This window comes from Xenopus laevis, chromosome 7S, assembly GCF_017654675.1.
Source record: "Xenopus laevis strain J_2021 chromosome 7S, Xenopus_laevis_v10.1, whole genome shotgun sequence".
Classification (NCBI taxonomy): Eukaryota; Metazoa; Chordata; class Amphibia; order Anura; family Pipidae; genus Xenopus; species Xenopus laevis.
The window spans coordinates 29,606,835-29,627,008 of NC_054384.1; the positions used below are offsets into that span (position 1 = coordinate 29,606,835).

At 38.8% G+C, this 20,174-nt stretch overlaps 2 protein-coding genes across 7 annotated transcripts in view; both read left to right on the forward strand.

Annotated features, from left to right (window-relative positions):
- p4ha1.S (prolyl 4-hydroxylase, alpha polypeptide 1 S homeolog) overlaps window positions 1-8,998 on the forward strand; it is a 31,266-nt gene extending 22,268 nt beyond the window's left edge. For 3 of the 5 annotated variants that reach the window (XM_018227556.2, XM_041571092.1, XM_018227557.2), the window contains 6 exons: window positions 685-784; window positions 1,899-1,952; window positions 2,926-2,991; window positions 3,082-3,150; window positions 6,242-6,338; window positions 6,889-8,998. In XM_018227556.2, the coding sequence (XP_018083045.1) occupies window positions 685-784; window positions 1,899-1,952; window positions 2,926-2,991; window positions 3,082-3,150; window positions 6,242-6,338; window positions 6,889-6,959 (457 nt within the window). In that variant the 3' untranslated portion in view covers window positions 6,960-8,998. Of the gene's footprint in view, window positions 1-684; window positions 785-1,898; window positions 1,953-1,999; window positions 2,054-2,925; window positions 2,992-3,081; window positions 3,151-6,241; window positions 6,339-6,888 lie in introns of all 5 variants that reach the window. The other 2 variants (XR_005962941.1, XM_018227558.2) reach the window with 2 other exon arrangements.
- A 4,204-nt stretch (window positions 8,999-13,202) lies between these two features.
- Window positions 13,203-19,219, forward strand: pla2g12b.S (phospholipase A2 group XIIB S homeolog). Of its 2 annotated transcripts, none has more exons than XM_018227559.2 (4): window positions 13,203-13,517; window positions 14,553-14,641; window positions 15,683-15,848; window positions 18,544-19,219. In XM_018227559.2, exons 1-4 carry the CDS (start codon window positions 13,289-13,291, stop codon window positions 18,660-18,662), a joined length of 603 nt encoding a protein of 200 aa, XP_018083048.1. In that variant the 5' UTR covers window positions 13,203-13,288; the 3' UTR covers window positions 18,663-19,219. The 2 variants fall into 2 exon arrangements, with proteins under 2 accessions (XP_018083048.1, XP_018083049.1); XM_018227560.2 differs by having other exon boundaries at window positions 14,553-14,629.
- The last annotated feature ends 955 nt before the right edge of the window (window positions 19,220-20,174 follow it).

Sequence of the window (20,174 nt, forward strand, 5' to 3'; positions counted from 1 at the left end):
ACTTAGTTTTTATGCAATTAAAACTTGCTTCCAAGCTTGGAATTCAAAAATAAGCATCTGCTTTGAGGACACAGAGAGCAACATCCAAGGGGTAGGAGAGAAACATGTTGCTCGCGAGCTACTGGTTGGGGATCACTGTTCTAATCATTCCCATCAATGGACAGCCTTAATTTTGGTTCTTCTTCAAGTTCTAGCTGTTAAAAGATGCAAGAAATAAAAGCGACTGTGCTTTAATATTTGCAAATGTTTACTCTTCAAAGTCTCATCTAAATTACATTGTTCTGTTGTGACTGGGATAGTTAGTGCAGTAAATTGCAAAAATATGTCTGTACAATTTAAATATGTCTGTACAATTGTCTTAAATGCAAGACCATTCCTTTAAACACCTTGACATATTTATTTCTAAAAAAAATACTGTTATTAGCTGCAAAACATTAGAGGAATGCCTGGTACAATTATTCTTTTTCTTTGAACTGTCATGAAACATGAATGAATTGGTGACACTGTTGCCTATAATGCTTGAAATAAAACCTGCATATTGTGTTTATGGGTAGTAGTATAAAAATGTGTAACACTGGAATAGATAACCCTTTCTGGCATTTTCCCCCCCCCCCAAAAAAATAACATTAGAAAGTTTCAGTTACTACAGTTTTGTAATGTGCTGTCAATTTAATTTGGCCCTAGTGCCTGGCTGTCTGCTTATGAGGATCCAGTCGTTGCACGTCTCAATAACAGAATACAAGGATTAACAGGACTGGATGTGTCCACTGCAGAAGAACTGCAGGTAAGGGGAGATACTATTGATCAGGGATCCCCAACCTTTTTAACCCGTGAGTAACAGTCAGAAGTAAAAGGAGTTGGGGAGCAACACATGCATGAAAAATGCTCTTGTGCTACCAAATAAGCATTGTGTTTGGTCATTTGGTAGCCCCTATGGGGATTATCAACCTACATTGAGGCTCTGTTTGGCAGTGCACCTGGTTTTAATGCAACCAAAACTTGCCTCCAAGCCTGGAATTCAAACTTAAGCACTTGCTTTGAGGCCACTGGGAGCAACCTCCGAGGGGTTGAACATGTTGCTCACGAGCTACTGGTTGGGGAATCACTGCTATAGATATTGGGTCTGTTGAGTTTCAAAGCAAAATTCTATTTTTCTTGAGGAATCGGGGGGTCACTGACCCCATCTAAAAGACAAATGCTGTGTAAGGCTACAGATTTATTGTTATTGCTACTTTGTATTTGACCCTAGCAACCAGCTTGCTGAATTTGCAAACTGGAGAGCTGCTGAAAGATAAGCCAAATTTCTCAAAAACCACAAATAAAAAATGAAAACCAATTGCAAATTGTCTCAGAATATCACTCTCTATATCATATTGAAAGTTAACTCAAAGGTGAATAACCCCTTTAAGTAAAAAGGCTTACTACATGGTCTTGTAAAAATATAAAGGGATTGTTGTTTGTCTTTATTTTGTATATTATATGCAGCTCCACTAACAACTTTGGGGGGGGGTTCCGTTGTCCCCTGGCCCCCAAAGGGGAGTGCTGCAGAAATGTAGCTTGTGCCAGATTGCTTTGGTCATCCACAGTTAATTTGTTTCTCTCTCTGGGCTTTCAGTTTTAGAACACCAAATCACATTCATGTGATTTATATTCTCTTCTTTCCTTTTATTGGTTTTACTGATGCACCTGCCAGATCTTACACATTTATGCTGCCAACTGCTAAACAACACGTAGAAGGGACAAATGACAAATTCAAACATTAGTGTCCTGGAAGGAAATGGATTATAATGTGGTCAACTCATAAACTTTATCATGTTACAGCCTTGAAACCCGTCCCTCCTTCATTTCACTGCTGCCACTCTTTGCTCTCACTACTCAATGTGTTTTGCTTCTCTTAGGTGGCCAATTATGGAGTTGGAGGCCAGTATGAGCCCCACTTTGATTTTGGAAGGGTAAGTTCAGCATTTCACTGAAATACTTCCCATCTTTGTCTTTTCAGGTGGCAAATTATGGAATGGGAGGACAATATGAACCACACTTTGACTTTACACGGGCAAGTAATGAGTTGGACAGGGCCACATTGTAGCAGCATTTCTCTTCAAGCCTGCAATAACTGCTGTTTAAAATGCAAAGATTATCTTGGCATGTAACTGTCTGAAAGAGACCGGGAAATTCTCAACAGCCCCAAACTGCAAATAAACAATGACAAGATTGCTGCTATAATGATGCCTTTATTCTTGTGTCCAAAACTACTTGTTTCCTAATCTACTCATTCATGAAATCACCATGAGTATGTTTCAAGTAAAGAGAGGGAAAATAATTGTATTTTACTGGTTGCAGGACTTCCATCTTGGAGGCAATTTCAATCACTTTGCACCAGGACAAAGATATATATATATCTAGCCTTTTTCATTACCAGATAACTTGTATTAATCAAACTCCTGGTGATTTTAATAGGCCCAATTCTGTAAATTCTGAAGGTTCCGTTTGATTTTATGATTCGGTATATGAATCAGTATTTATAGAATCTGCCTTTGCTATAAAATGCCTGTGTTATTTTAACTGACCTTCAGACTTAACATATTAACATTGAAATGTGCATTTTTATTGGTTTGTAAGATAATTGCCCCCTCCCCCCAAAGGACACCCCTTGGCATGTTTATTGTTACAGACCACATGTCCACAGGATTTGTACCTATTCAATAAAAATGGAAATATCATGTTGCACCAATCTGGCCAGTAATTTTAAGCTCTCCATAAAGCCAAATGCAGTTAGAAATAAATGTTAATGGCTAGAAATGTGCACTGCCATATGAATACTGTTGTGATGATTGCTCCAATTAATGTGCATGTCTCAATTGCAATTTGTGTTGTTCGCTCTCCTGGTATTATTGCTTGCTTAACCTTTCAATGTATATTCTACAGAAAGATGAGCCAGATGCCTTTAAAGAACTTGGAACAGGCAACAGAGTTGCTACATGGCTATTTTATGTAAGTTGGTTTAAGCCCCATTGAAATGTACTTGAAATAACCTTATTTTACTGTACCAACATAACACTGGAAATCACGCTGTACTTGCAGATGAGTGATGTGGAAGCAGGAGGCGCTACAGTATTTCCAGAAGTAGGCGCAGCTGTATATCCTAAAAAGGTACAATCGTCTAAAAGTGGTTCTGTGTTGTGAAGTCCAAGAGAATGCCCCTGCTTTTTTAAATGCATACTTAAAATATGCACTCATCTTCTATTGCTTCTATTCTGTTTGGAAAATGTGCTAGCTACTATTGGCTTTCTAATTTAGTTTTATACATAGTATCAAGTTATCCTCTGTTTTCTTGCAGAGATAAGTGACTATTTTTTATAATATAGTTACAATAAATAACAAGTCACATTTATCACTTTACCCTACATCTCTTAATGCACTGAATCCAGCTCTATCTATTTTACCTGTCCCCAATACAGGTATGGGATCCGTTATCCAGAAACCCGTTATCCAGAAAGCTCCGAATTACGGAATAGTCGTCTCCCATAGACTCCATTATAATCAAATAATCCATATTTTTAAAATTGATTTCCTTTTTCTCTTTAATAATAAAACAGTACCTTGTACTTGATCCAAATTAAGATATAATTAATCCTTATTGGAAGTAAAACCAGCCTATTGGGTTTATTTAATGTTTACATTATTTTCTAGTAGACTTGTAGTAGGTATAAAGATCCAAATTAGGGAAAGATCCGTTATCCAGAAACCCAAAGGTCCCGAGCATTCTGGATAACAGGTTCCATACCTGTACTCTTATGCCTTTAATATTTCTATATTTTTATATTAATGTGACCTAAAACATCATCTGATTTTCAAATAAGTCCTTAAAGTAGTGCTGCAAAATATGTTGGTGCTATATAAATACATGTTGTTAATAATAATAATAATAATAATAATGAAGAAAACCTAGTTAAACAAATGAAACACAAATCATTATATTTGATCATGTATTTATTGAAAAAAATAGATCCAATAACATATCTGCGTGTGACAAAAGTAAGTGAATCCATATTTACTTTCGTTCAATACTTGTTTGACCCCCTTGTGCAGCAATAACGGCAACTAAATGTTTGCGTAACTTTTGATCAGTCCTGCACATCGACTCTGAGGAATTTTAGCCCATTCCTCCATAGAGAACAGCTTCAGCTCTTGGTTGTTGGTGGGTTTCCTCACATGAAGCGCTCGCTTTAGGCGTTTCCACAACATTTTATTTGGATTAAGGTCAGGACTTTGACTTGGCCATTCCATAACATTCACTTTATTCTTCTTAAACCATTCTTTGGTAGAATGACTTGTGTGTGGGGATTGTTGTCTTGCTGCATGACCCGCTGTCTCTTGAGATTCATTTCACTTGACATTTTCCTTTAGAATTCTCTGGTATAGTTTAGAATTAATTGTTCCGTCTATGATGGCAAGCCATCCAGGCCCAAACCACAAACATCCCAAACCCATGTTTCAGAGATGGGATAGGGTTCTTGTGCTGGTTCTGTCTCCAAATGTAACGCTACTCATTTAAGACAAAAAGTTCAATTCTGCTTCATCCACCCAAAAAAACATTCTTCCAGTATCCTTTAGTTTTGTCCCCATGAATTTTAGCAAACTGTAGCTGGTCAGTAATATTTTCGGTGGGAGAGCAGTGGCTTTCTCCTTGCTACCCTGCCATACACGCCATTGCGGTTTAGTGTTCTCCTGATGGTGGACTCATGAACATCAACATCACCAATGTGAGACAGGCCTTCAGTTGCTTAGAAGTTACCCTGGATTCCTTTGTAACCCCTCGGATTATTAGACACCTTGCAGTTGGAATTTTCTCTGCTGGACCACTTCTGGGAAGGGCAACAATGGTCTTGAGTTTCCATTATTTGTACACAATCTGTCTGACTGTTGATTGGTGGAGTCCAAACTCTTTAGATATAGTCTTGTAACCTTTTACAGCTTTATGGGCATAAACATCTCTTTTTCCGACGTCTTGAGCCGTGACTCATATGCAAAAATGTGTTGTATGTGTGATCAGGCTTTGCTGGATCCCTGTTCTTTAAATAAAACAGGGTCTCTCACTAACCCCTGATTGTCATCCCATTGACTGAAAACACCAGTTCTGATTTCACCTTCAAATTCTATGATAATCCTAAAGATTCTCTTACTTTTGCCACATGCATACAGTATGTTATTGGATCATGGTTTTTTTTGTCTTTTTTAATAAATACTTGACCATATATATTTTTTGTTTAACTAGGTTTTCTTGATCTAATTGTAGATCAGATGATACTTTCAAGCACCACTGGTAATTGCTAACTGAAAGCAATATTTGTCTAACTTTTTTATATCCTCTGCTCTCTGACTCCTGCAACCCTGACTCATGCAACTTCATTCCTATTAAATTATTGTAAATGAGACGTACTGTGTGAAAAGAAAAACAATTGGTACCAGTGCATTATACTTTTTAAAATACTGAAGAAATGTGCTCAAAAAAGTAGTGTTTCAAGTTGATTTATTGGAAATTTCTGCAGAAACCCTACTGTCCCATCCATCCATCTGTTCTACTTCTGCTGCCTCCGTTCCCAGGCTTTGCAGAGGAGCCAGCAGCACTCGATACACTGCACTGTAGGTTAGGAACATATGAGCAGTACACCTGATAGGAAACTGAAGCTTGTGTGACTGCAGGGCTGTGACTGGCTATCTCCCTCCTACTGTGCTTCTGGTAGGGACCATTAGGACACTCCTTTTGAAACGGGAACCTCAAATCTAGCAGATTTATAAGGAGTACCAATAAAAGGGGCCTTTTTCAAAGATATACATTTTTAGTCCAAAGTAAAACCAGAACCATATATCATTCATTATTGCCTAGAAGATTAAGGATTTTAGTTAAGCTGCAGTGTGTTTCAGATGCAGTGAAAAGAAAGGGATAAACAAATACTGCTTTGAACTGCAATTACATTTACAAATAACTACAAAACCATTACAAATCTTTAGGTAATGTGTGTTAGAAAATTGCTTAGAATTGAAGTTTCTTCCATTATGCAAAACAATTTTTGGGAGGAGGGCCCATTTAAGTCATTGCATAGGGCTGTCTCTATATATCTCATTATAATTATTATCCGTGTGTGTGTGTGTATATATAATGTGTGTATGTATGCACTGAGGCACATTACAAGACAATTTTTTGTAACTTTGAAAGAATTTGATTTTGTTTTTTCTATAGGGGACAGCGGTCTTCTGGTACAATCTTTTTGAAAATGGTGAAGGTGATTACAGCACAAGGCACGCAGCCTGTCCTGTATTAGTTGGAAACAAGTGGGGTGAGTGTTGCAGTGTATTTTTGATAAACTGCACTTAAACTTTATTTTTGATGTGATTAATGTCATCCTTGAATATTGAAACTATATTCTACTTTAAGTTAAAAAAAACTAAATAATGACCATTTTGGTCACGGTGGGTCTACATTGTCCAGAAAGAAGGAGGTTTAGAGAAATAGTAAAAGCTTGCTCTCTTTTTCATGAACCTGTATTTTAAAAGATGCTCCACATTGACAAGTTTGACTTTTGTAGGAAAAATGAAATGCAGACTCTACCCCTCATCTCACCCCAACCACAAAAAGCACAACACACAATGGCCCGCTCCCTTTAACAATACTGAAAATGCAAAGTTATTTGGGGGGTTGGTTGTGTTTGCCACGACTGGCTGCATGACTTCTGTACCCCTTCTAGTTATCAAGCATGCACACTTTACACTAATATGTTACTTGCTTTAAGTATGCAGTCCTGGTTGGAGATGTTGCATGATGCTGTGTTCTAAAATGCACTGACTTTGCTACTTTTAAGTATTGACATCCTTTATCTTGTTTTGCAGTGTCCAATAAATGGATACATGAGCGGGGTCAGGAGTTCCGAAGACCGTGTAATTTATCAGAGTTGGATTAATAGTTTTTTTTTGTTTTCTGGGAGAAACAATTTTGCATCCACAAACTTCCAAACATTTGTGCAATTTGCAACCAACCAACCCCAGTCTACTCATCCAAAAAACTCTATGGAGGTGGAAGAAGGAAATTAATGCTGAATAAAGAGTCTAAAATTTCTATTTTTGTCCGAAAAAAGAGGGGTCAGATATGACTGGATACAAAATGCCTAGCTGTGATCTGTATTTCTAGTTATGGAAACCTGCTTCTTCTTCAATAGACTATTGCCAAAGGCTGCCAGATAACCAAGCTTAAAAGAACATCGCAACAAGATCTGTATTTCTAGTGATGGAAACCTGCTTCTTCTTCAATAGACTATTGCCAAAGGCTGCCAGATAACCAAGCTTAAAAGAACATCGCAACAAGGACAAGAATCAGCCAGAAATTAATGGAACAAAAAGGAATTATTGCTTCAGGTCTTACATGATCAAAATTGTTATTCTACATTTACAAATGTTATTCTACATTTACAAAATATATGGTTTGTTTTATTATGGTTAAGTGACATCACACTAAACAAGTATTCTCTTGGTGAGCAAAGCAAGAATGCTCTTTGGTCTAAAATAAATGCCAAGCAAGTTTCTACCATGTTTTGTGAGAAAGCAGAGGAACAGTATTAATCTTAGGATGTATACAGTATACAGAGAAATAATGTCACCTGCAATAAAAGCTATGCCCACATTGTAGTTAAAATATACAAAAATCTGGGCAATCCCTGTTTGTATTAAGGTGGCCATAGATGTTACAATTACAATCATTCCTGGAAAAGATCTTTCCAGGAAAGATTGTTTGTTTAAGTGCACACTTGTAGAGCTGAATCATCAGATATACAGTTAAACAATAGAATTCTACCTGTATCTGATGATTCAGCATTAACAATGGCCGATGTTCAGGTGCCCGATCAACGAGTCAACCAATATCCAAACCTTCTGCCGAAATCTGTCTGCTCATCTCCCACCATACTTGCACCGAATATTGTACGAAAATTAGTTTCATACAATATTAACGGTGCGTCTAAGGCCAACTTTACTCGCCTCTCTTTTGAAAGACCTTTTCTAAACCAGGCTTTACAATTTGAGCCTTTAAGCAATTTGCTGTGAGAATTGAACACAGACGGTATGCTAAGCTTTTGCATGTCTGATTTCTCTAAACCCCCTGTAACTTTTTTTTCTGTAGAACTTTATTGCTTTTACACTGTTTTGCTTTAACCCCATGAGTATGGCTCTGCTATCTAATGGTGCTGATTTCCAGCATTTAAAAGAAATGGAAAAGGACCGGGCAAGTTGCTGCCAAAAACACTTCTGCTCGTTAAAGTGCTCTTAAGTTTGTGTTCGCCTAAATAATGTGAAATCTTTAAAACTCACCCTCGCAAGTGCCAGTCTCCTATTGGAAGGCATTCCCTTTCTGTACATTAGATTTAAAAGAGCCAGTAACCTGTAATGTGTTTCTTGGCCAGCAGGAGGCGTTGTGCAATACTTCTGGTACAAGATATTCAGGAAAAATGAGTCAATGCCAAACAAACGTCAATCTACTTTTCATTTATTTTAACTACTTTTTTCTACTTAGTGATAAATTGCCTTTGCTGTTTTGATATCCGATAATGCAATGGTGCAGTTTATTTGCTCTTTTGCTTGTTACAGTTTAGTGCCTTAGCTTTCTGGACCCAACATTTTCCTTTTCTTGCACCTTTCAATGGATCCTTTATTATTCTGACCTGCATATGTTCAAGCTACTCAACTTACCTTTGATTGGATACAGCCATTTCTTTTTATATAATTCCCTCAAAGAACAGATCATATTTGTATTTCAAAGCATTTTGTGACAGTGAAATCTGACCTATTTATAATCCAATTTAAATGTTTTTTTGTATTTGGGGGGGAAATAAAATGTGCTGCATTATAACAAAGTGAGATTATGTCCCTGTTATGATCACAATAACATTTCCTAATACCATGTGCTGCACCCTTCCCCCTAATTATATTTCTATTAAAATTATGAAACCAACCTGCTTGTCTTGTTTTCTGCCAGACGTTCTATTCTGAACTGTCCATTAGGGCATACAGGTGCTTCTTTCTATGGTTGTACATATTAAATTTAAAGGCTTGGGCACACAGAGCCAGTAGACTTCACTGCCCTCAGCCTGTGTTTTTTTTGCAGGGTGAGAAGCAAATCCGCACTGTGTTTCTACCCCAAAGATGCCTCCATTTGCGTATTTGAGCTGACTTCCAATCCACTGCTTGTGTGAACAATGGGCTTCTTGCCGATAGCTTTGCTTCACATAGGCGTCTTCTAAATGTAACATTACTCACAGGTAACTTTTTTTTTTTTTGATCTTCCTGGAGCTGATCATTGTCTGAGTCTTTGTCATTTTGGCTATTCTATCCATTTGGTAGTTTTCCGTTCTCTTCCATGTTTTGGTTGCCATATTAAAGCATTAAAGCCTATCATTTTCTGCACTTCTTTGTGTTCCCCTCTCCAATCAACTGTTTAATCAAAGTACCCTGTTCTTCCGAACAATGTCTGGAATGACCCATTTTCAGCGAGAAATGTACTATAAGGAACACAAGTTCCACACTGCGGGCGATCAGCCGGATAGATTAGGAGTGTAATGCTTCATCAATTGTGGCTTTATTTCAGCAAACAGTGGCAATCAATAGTGCAGTTTCAGCCTACGCGTTTCGTGTCCAGAATTACCGACACTTCAACAGAACTCATCGTGTTCTGTATGGAGCTGGGATTGTTTGCGCCTGTGGAGTTCTCGCAGGAAGCCGCTGGAGGGGAGACGCGAGTGGGTGATCTCCGCTATTTCTCCTCATAACTTCTTCTTTTTTAGAAATGCACTATAACCAGCATGCACAACATTTGCTGCCTTCCTTAAATAAGGGCTGTAATTGACACAGAATGAATGACCTCACTAATTGAACTCCACACTGTTATTATTTGGAATAAGCTATTATTATTATATTGAACAATGCTATTATTTGGAACAAGCCTCAATTATTGATTCAGTAAGACAGAATCAGCAGCATGTCATGACTGTTGGGTATTTGAGTTTCTATTACTCTATTAAACCTACTACTAAATTATTTGCCATGTAGAAATATAAAAACAGTAATTGACAGATGTTGATAAAAACCAGGTTACTGTCAAACCGAGTCTCCCGTAAGCTGTCAGTTCACATAGGGACTACCAAATAGCCAATCAGAGCCATTATTTTGCACCTCCCAGGAACATTTTTTATGCTTGCTTTGCTCCCCAATTCTTTTTACATGGGGATGTTGCTCACAGGTAAAAATGTTGGGGATCCCTGATGTAGAGAGTAATATTCTGAGACAATTTGCATTTGCTTTGCACTTTTTTTTATTTTTACCTTGTATGAGAATGAAATAGGAGAATTTTTCCCAATAACACGTTTATTACACTGCCTTTGCTTCATTCCGTACATAATCACTTTTTTCCATAGTCTGCCACTCAGGTCTATACCGTTTAAAGGGTGGATGTGGCTGCTACTGACATTCATTGATGCTCCTTAAAGCAATTGTACTTTTATATCTGTAAAGTTAAAGCAGTCAGTATCCTTAGGTGACTACGGGACTTGTTTGGAAAGTTTTTCACCCTTCCAGTATGACTGTCCAAAACCCAGCCAGTGACACGATATGCCAAGTACCTGTGTTCCAGTATTTCAAGCTTCAGACAGAAAGTGTCTAGACGAGAAAAACAAATAACCTGTTAGGGTCTTGCATGTAACCTGTGTGATGAAAGCTCCGATACACAGAATGACCTACTCAGCTGACTCTGGGCAAGGCCAGTGGTAAAGGCAGAGCTGAGATTTATGTGCATCAGTTTTATAAGAACTACAAGTTGCCATTAAAACTATTCTAGGGGTCATCAGACAGGCCCTTAGGCCACAGATTCCTAGTTCCAGACTCCCATGTGGCAGAACACTGGGGATTAAGCATACAGGAGTAGTACTCTCTCTAGCTGCCCCTAAAATCTTGCTGCCCAGGCCTTTGTGACCTCGCTACAAATCTGGGCCTGCCACCAAACTATTTACATGGAGAAAGCTATAAATGATAAATGGCTGGTGTGGGGTGGAGTTTCTCACAATTTGCATGGTGTAAGGCTGAAGCCCGGATTTATGAAAAGGCCTCCAAGGCCTGGGCCTAGGGCAGCACAACTTTAGGGGGCGACATGCCACCCAACCACACCCACATTGGTTCAGAAACACTGGAGATTCATAGGAAATATAATAGTTTTTTTTAAATTTCCCATGCGCCAATACCCATTGCTCCTGTCCCGATGATGAAAAGTTTAAGGGAGGAGACTGGGGCGACGAAAGTCAGCGTGCCTAGGGATGCCCTCTATGTAAATCTGGCCCTGGTAAGGCTAATGCTACACAGGGGCTAATCTTGGCCTGTGGAAAAGTGCACCCAGAACTACATGTTCGGTTTTGGCACGTAAGATGTGAATATGTATTTTGCCACCTCTTTTTCCGCCGGCCAAGATTAGTGGCATTAGTCTAAATGGAAGCACATGAACTAACTGACTCCTCAAACAACCATGAAGTCTGAGCTAGGATTCCTCTGTAGATTCTGTCAAAAATGTAAGATGTCATGGGCAGTTGCTATTTATTGGGGGCTGTTTGGGCCTCTGTGTACTTGAAATGCCAGGGCAGCCTGGAACTGACTAGACAATTGTGTGTATCGTGGTTGATTTTTATTGCCACTGAAAATGTAAGATATTTTAGAATTGCCTGCTGGGTAAGGGGCAGAGTTCAATGGAACAAGAAGAAGCCATGTTCCTCTACTCAGCAGAAGCCATACAAATCAATACATTTCACTATCTCTTTCTCTGAGACTTTGTCTCCTGATTCAGGTATTTGCCTGTTCCAAGAAAAGAGAATTGTTTAGTTTGCACAGTTAGTAGATATAGTACGATACAGGTATGGGACCTGTTATCCAGAATACTTGGGAACTGGGGTTTTCCAGATAACAGATCTTTCTGTAATTTGGATCTTCATACCTTAGGTCTACTAGAAAATCATGTCAACATTAAATAATTTAAAAATTTGGGAGACGGCCTTTCCATAATTCAGAGGTTTCTGGATAACGGATCCCATACCTGTACCTCCTACATGTAAAAAAATGAAGACCCCTGTTTGTTGCAAATGATTTTAACACCATCTTCCTGCCTGCACCAGTTCCACCTGCAGTGCTCGCGTCTGGACAGGGTAACACAACACAGAGGGGATCTAATCATTTTTTGCAGGTGGGGCCAGAAAAGTCAAGTTAATAAAATAAATTATTATAATTTCTGTTGTTATTGTGATCAAACTGCTACAGCTTTAATTATTTTTGTATGTGGAAAGCAGAGTTACTTGGGTTGATTTTGTTGGTATGAGGCAGCATCGAAATTTTAAAAAGACACTACATGATAAATATCGATATTCGTATAGTCTAATTTTTTTCAAATTCGAATCAAACTTTGGACTATTCGATGCTCATAATTTGATTTTAAAAATTCTAATTTTCACTTCGACCCTTGATAAATCTGCCCCTAGATGTCACATATACAGTATATTGGTTCTTCAAATTAAAAATAGTCACACTGGGACTGATAAGTCGCATTAATTTAATGGTTCATTTTTGGTTCAGCTGAATAATTAGTATTTGTCTGACATTTCTGCAGCTCCTGTATTTTGTACATCCCTACTGGCTCCAAATAAATGATTCCTGTCCTGCCGTGTTACTAGACCTGGGGCAACTTACAGAAATATCATGATTGGAACAATATAATAACTGGTACAATGTTTACTCTAAATCTAGTAATCTATAGCAACCAGTCAGATATCTGATTTCTAACAGTCATCTAGTACCAAAACCTTCTGATATTAGTTTCTAGACTTGCAGTAAACATTACAATAATTGCACTCTTTGATTGATTGCATGGGGCGACTTGTAGCAAATTTACACTTACACACACACCTTTCTGTATTTCTTTCCACCCTATACCCCTAGACTATTACTGCTGATGTATCTGCTGCATTACAGGCATCCCCAGTGTCTTACTCATTCAGTATTTTGTAAATGCAACTTTGTCCAGACTGCCACTAAGGCCAACCTTTGGACTGCATGTTCCCTGTTATTATACTTTCAGTGACCTCATCTGAGTTGCAATGAGTAAAGTCCACTCTTGGAACTATTCAAAGAACAGGATCAGAGTAGATAGAAAAACATTTGGCAACTGGGCTTTGCCTTTCTTTTCTGTACTGTCCTGGGGTGACTTGTCTGCAAAATGAAGGGATTTGTCAGGATTTTTGTGCTGTGCTTGGCTTTAAGCCTGGGTATTTGCACTGAAGATACAACCCAAAATAACACAGCCAATCAGGTACCAGAAGACGACTCATCAGACTGGGGCATTGGAACGATTAGAGATGGATTTGAGGCAGTTAATGGCTATTTTGACTCCTTTCTGGAACTACTGGGAGGAAGGAATGGCGTGTGCCAGTACAAATGTCGATATGGTAAGTCAGAGTTTCCCCAGAAAAAATTCTGCATCAAGGGAAGTCTGAGGAGTTTCTCCCTGCACTATTCATATAATGTTGTCCTTTGTGCTGCTTCTGTTTTTCTGTTTTTCAAAGTGGGCAGGTTTTAAGGTTTGGCAGAGATCTAAGTTATATTTTTAACTATTGTTAGACGTATTCAATATAAACATCAATGCTGATTATCGTGCAGCCTTCCAGCTATTTTAAAACTGCCACTTCAGGTGGAATGTTGGGAGTTGCAGTTTTAAAACAATAACGTCAGGGCTTTAGATTGGGCCTCCTTGATTTATGTCGCTTTTCTCCTCCCTTCAGATGGGAGAAACAGCCGACCTGTATTACTAGGCTCCCTCTTCTCTAACACTGGCCTTGGGAATATTTAAGCATTGTGATTTGCTTCTGGTAAAATCTCAAGCAAGTTTTTATAGATACTATACACATCCCATACTATTCTTTAAACATTATGTCAAGCAGTAGTGTTTATTTACTCATAAAAGGAAAATACAGAGATGTTGTTGGGCAGTAATTGAGATCAATATTCCACACCCTCTCCATGGGTCACATTAATTTTAATCAGGCATTGGGATTTATTTATTAAATACTGTAATTCTGATACTGCTTACCTAAAGTTTCTTATTGTTCTGTACAAGGCTTGGAGCAGTGAGTGAAGCCGTAATTGCAGGGCTAACATAAAATACCTTTGCATGGATTTTGGTTAATCCTTAATTGGAAATCTTCTATTTATGTTTTCTCATAGTAAAAGAGTAAAAATATTTTTCTTGCAAATGCTCAATTTTTTAATGGTAAAGTTCCCCTACACTAATGCGAAATGATCAGCTGTAAAGATCTCAGACCAATGTGGTCAGAATACCTTTTAAAAGAGACAACTATAATCTCAGCCATAAAGCATGACTCAATTAACAATTGAAATGTTTGTTATTTTAAACTGAACAACTGTTCAACCACTACAATTTTGCCATTCACTAAAATTTGATCTTTGTTATATGTTTTCTCCAGGTAAAGCCCCACTGCCCAGGCCAGACTATAAGCCTCCTGAACCCAATGGCTGCAGTTCTTATTTTCTTGGTCTCAAGGTACCAGAGAGTGTATGTACCATTAACACCTTATGTATTTCATCAACATATGAATAATTATTAACCCTGTCTAATGGCACTGATCACATTTTAATTATAGAGGGATTTAAATAATAAAAATGGTACTATATGAGAAATGATATGCTGTATACATGGGCTTTATGTATCCCTGGTAATCCTGGTTATTAAATGAGAACTAAACCTAAATAATGAATATGGCTAGAAATTACATATTTTATATACTGATCTTATTGAACCAGCTTAAAGGCTCGGCATCTCTATAGTAGTATCTGTACTGCTAAAGGGCTTTGGTTGGCTTGGGCTGGTACAGAAGCTCAAAATATAATGTACAACCCTTCTGCCCTACTTCTTAAGTTAAGCTTTAGTTCTCCTTTAAAGGAAAAAGGGGTAAATTAACATGATATTAATTTTAAGTACATTGCTGTGCCAGGTATTCCTATCCAGTACACTAGAGAAATTGTTGCTTGGAAAATGGAAAACAATGGCCTGGCACAGAAGTGCACCTGCAATTTAAGGTGCATTTAATTCAATGAATTCTGAGCTTTTTGCCCTTCCCCCCCCCCTTTGTCCCTCCTTCCCTACATCTATGAATGTGTTACTGATTTACCTGGAAGATTTTAGATTGCCTAAATTACCATTTACTTAAGCCTTCTGGCCACAACATTTCCTTAGCTTTCCTATTATATTATAATCCCTGTATAAGAAGCTGGCGTTGTAGTCTAGTGGCCCAGGGGGACATCTGGTAGTATAATGGGCCATGGCTGACCTTAAATAGATACTACAAAGCAAGGACAGCAATTTAGGTTTTCTCATAATCTGTATAAGAATACACCATTAAATTGTGCTCCTATGTGTATTCCATATGTTAAGCACAATTCACCAGGAATATATTTGCATATAAGGGGAACCATTAGAGAAGCAAACATCTGTTCTGTTTAAATACTTGGATTTGTGTCGGGGGTTGTGTCTGCTCGTATTGTTCTTCTGTTAATGTTTCACTCTGAGCATTTCACTTGCTTTTTTTCCCTGCAGATGGATTTAGGTATCCCGGCAATGACAAAATGCTGTAACCAACTGGATCTCTGCTATGATACTTGTGGGGCGAACAAGTACCGCTGTGATGCTAAGTTTCGCTGGTGCCTGCACGCTATCTGCTCTGATCTCAAAAAAAGTCTGGGATTTGTCTCCAAGGTGGAAGGTAAATTTCATGGCAGCATTGGTGCATATTAGATGTTACTGTTAAATTCAATAATTTTGTTTACCTAAGAAATGTTCTTAATTTGCTATAAAGGTTCATACAAACAGAAAAGGGCTTCACTGTTGTTAGGGAGAAGGTATTGCTTGTGTTTAAATCACTGGCATAACTATAGAGGAAACAGACCATGCAGTCTTGGGGGGCCCTGCTTCCTCTATAGCGGTTGGGTTGCCACCTTTTCTCGAAAAAAATACTGGTCTTCCCATATTCTTGCCGTTTTTTCCTTTTAATAAAATTGGATACCCAGTATCGTAACTAGAGGGGGGGAGGGCCCTGGTGCGTGACACGCAGCCGGGCCCCGCCCCCCTCCATACGGCTGCATTTTCTGTGGCGCACGGGCTGCCGGGGGGGCCCTGGCCTGCTCGCACCCCCTGCTCCCCCGGTAGTTCTGCCACTGATAATACCGTCCAGGTGGCAACCCTAATAATGGTGTAAGGCGATAGAGATTCCCCCTTCCCAGCCTCTCTCTTACATGTATCCAGGGAGCAGGTGAAGCAGATGGGTGGGCAGTTTTCGGGTTGGTGTGCATCAGGCCCCCTGTAGATTTTTGTTGTGGGGGGGGCGGCACCGTAACACTATCCACTGGTTTAAATGTTTACACACGAAATACAAAACAGGCAATTTTAGTTTGTTGGTTAGTTTTTAAACTTCTCAAAATGATTGAATAACAATGCGGTCAATCTAGATTCTACACTAGGCACTAGGGTTGCCACTTGGTCAGTATTTTACCGGCCTGGCCGGTAAAAACGATGGTTGATCCCAATGTTATTAATAGGGAAAAATTATAAATATATAGGAAGGCGGTATTTTTTTATGGAAAAGGTGGCAACCCTACTAGGCACTAGAGTTGGACCTATGGTTGCTACCTGGCCAATATTTGACAGGCCTAGCTGACAAGTTAACAGCTAGGGCCAACACTGGTAATGGCAATGTACTTACAAGTAAACTTAGAAAACCCTATAACCCCAGCTTTATCTTCCCCACTGCTGTTGACCCCTTATAAATGTAAGCCTACCCCATCCCTCCTATTTCTCCACTCGGTCTGCCCATTTACTTGCCATTTTTCAGTCTTACCCAAATTTTCCTGCCCTTTTCCCCATCTCCAAATGTCATAGCCCTGCCCCTGAGTGACATCATGACCCAAAGGCCAGTATTAGTGAAGAAAAAAGTAGGGATGCATTGAATCCAGGATTTGGCCTTTTTCAGCAGGATTCAGATTCGGCCGAATCGTTCTGCCCGGCCAAACCGAATCCAAATCCTAATTTGCATTGGCAAATAAGGGACGGGAAGGGAAATTGCGTGAATTTTTGTCACAAAACAATGAAGTAAAAAATGTTTTCCACTTCCCACCCCTAATTTGCATATGCAAATTCGGATTTGGTACGGTATTCGGCCCAATCTTTCATGAAGGATTCGTGGGTTCGGATTCGTGGGTTCAGATTCGGTGCATCCCTAGAAAAAAGGTGATAACCCTAGTTGGACCTGTGGAAATAAACATGGATTTACAGCTTAGGGTTCTCTTCCCCCAAATGGAAAGTGACCTGCAGTTGTCACAGAAATACCTGGTGTACCCTGATCTCTAAACTCATATAACTTCCATATAATGATCCAGGCCTTCAAATATGTCTACAGCAGGCCTTCTTTTGAGAGTCAATTCAGATGCAAGTGCTAGAGCAGTAAGGGGATGCCTTGCTCTTTCCACCCCTCATGAAAACATTGGACAAGATGCAGGCAGTGAAGTATTCATGAGGGGAATGCATACAAAATGAAGAGCAGTGACCGGAGATAATTAGAAAAAAAAATGGTGTATTTCTTCACTTAGCAATTGAACCCTCAAGGTGTATATTTCTAGCATTTTTTGTTGAATGTTACTTCTTACTCATACAAATAGTTCTCCGTGTGCTTAACAATCAGCATCCAAATTTAAATTACTATGAAGCAATAGAAGCTTTTCTGGTATTAGACATTAGAAAGAAGGCAGGCATATAGAAGGTCTGCTTGTCCATCTCACAGCTGTAGCAAGGTGTACAATTTCCTTTACCACAGAAATTACCATAGAATGAAAACTAAAACTTTATATAGTGAATAATCAGCTGCCAAAAGGAAGCATATTTATAATTTAGGGGCAGATTTATCAAGGGTCGAATTTCGAGGGTTTTTTAACCCTCGAATTCAACCCTTGAAGTAAAATCCTACCGCAAAAGCTTTCATCGAACGACCGAATAAAAATTGTTAGATCGAATGATAAATTCCTTTGAATCCAACGATTTTAAGCAACCAACGATCGAAGGATTTTTATTCGACCACAAAAAACTTAGAAAAGTGCTGGGGAAGGTTCCCATAGGCTGACATTGAACCTCGGTAGGTTTAAAGTGGCAAAGTATGAAGTCAAAGTATTTTTTAAAGAGACAGTACTTTGACTATCGAATGGTCGAACGATTTTTACTTCAAATCATTCGATTCGATCGAATTCAATCGAATTTGACCAATTCGATGGTCGAAGTACCCAAAAAAATACTTTTTTTTCATTCAAATTCTTCACTCGAGCTTAGTAAATCTGCCCCTTAGTTTCTGTAAATCTTGTCCAGATAAGATTCATATGAAAATTAAATAACATATATTTTTTTTTTTTTTGCAGCATGTGAGTCTGTGGCAGACACAGTTTTTAACACCGTTTGGACACTGGGATGTAAACCCTTTATGAATAGTCAGAGAACATCCTGCACCTGTAACGAAGAAGAACGAGATGAGCTCTAAGAGCTGGTGAACTCTGGACTTGTATTACTACACAGTTTATCGGCTGATCTGTACAGAATGTTGCAGTTCCATCCACTTTATTTCCTGCATGAAATCTGCAGAGTAAAGCTTTGCCTCTTTCATTTAGTTTATTGACTGAACATTATAGGACTGCACGTGGCAACACCTTTAGACTCTGAAGACCATTGCAGCAAGCAACCGCTCATTAGTTCCATTTTGTGAACCTTTACTTTTGGATGGAAGACTCTTTATTTTTCTTTAAGGCATTACACAGCTCAAGATGAGAGTAATAAAAAGGCTAGGGATAACAGATTGTAGGGCAGGTGGTACAATAGATGCAAGATCACTAGTATAGCTTGTTAAAAGGATTATATCAAATAGAAATGTGCACCATCCATAACCTCACAATGTATTTTCCACCTCTTATTTTCATAGTAGGAAATGCACAGAATATTGTCTTATGTAGGTTATAATGTATTTTGCAGTCAGAGAAGGTGCCCCTGCCTTTTCTGTAGTTTTTGTGAAATCTTTATTCTTATAAATACATTTTGTGAGAACTGTTGTCTTGACCAATTACTAGAACCACTGCCCATTATGTAAGTTAAGCTCCCCATAGACGCGAAGATTCTTCTTGACGAACGACCAATTTTTGAGAAGTCCGACAAATCATTCGAAATGATGGTGCGGTTAGTGGGATTCGAGCGATCGTACATCTTACGATTTTTCGGCCGACATCTGTCAGAAAATTGATCGGCCAGGTCAAAAAAATCTTTGTCGGCCCAAGTGCAATCTATCTATGTTTGCAGGGCCCCTTTGTTTTCCTGGCAAATAGGTCTTTTTAGTTGATGTTCAATTCGTACGATCGGTCCGAGAAAATCGTGGTCTCATGATGAGGCTCGGATCTTTTAAAAATCTCAACGTCTATGGCCATCTTAAGGGTCATTATGTTCTACAACAAGGTTGTCCAACTGGAGAACTCCGAGCTAGAAGTGGTCCTCTACTAAATGTTTATGGCCCCCAGTCTTTACATCATCATTGTAATATAATGAAGATTACCAAATAATCCCCCTATCAAGAATGCAGCTTTATAATATAACATCTGTGGAAGAGAAAAACCCCATTCCATCTGGGTTTCTAGACTCCATGCCAGATTCATTAAGGGAAAAAAATATTAATGCTTCTGACCTGTGGTAGGGGTTAGGTAGTTGGGACCAGTTTTCTGGGGTAAAGCAGTCCACGGCACATTCACAACTCATGAGATCTTTCAAGCAGTTTATTTTCACTTGCAACAAATAAACAAGATAAACAGTTCAAAATAAAATCCTTGCCACTTAATGGGCTTCTAACTAGCACAGGTCAGTTGTCCTAACTAACCAGGAGAAGGCTTACAGGCAGCTTTCCTGTGTCTTTTCCCCAGACTGGAGCCCTCCATTCTGGCTTGAGCTTTCCTTTTATTATCCACCTGAGGTTCCTCCGCTAGACACAAAACACCCGGGCTGGACTAGCTAGCTA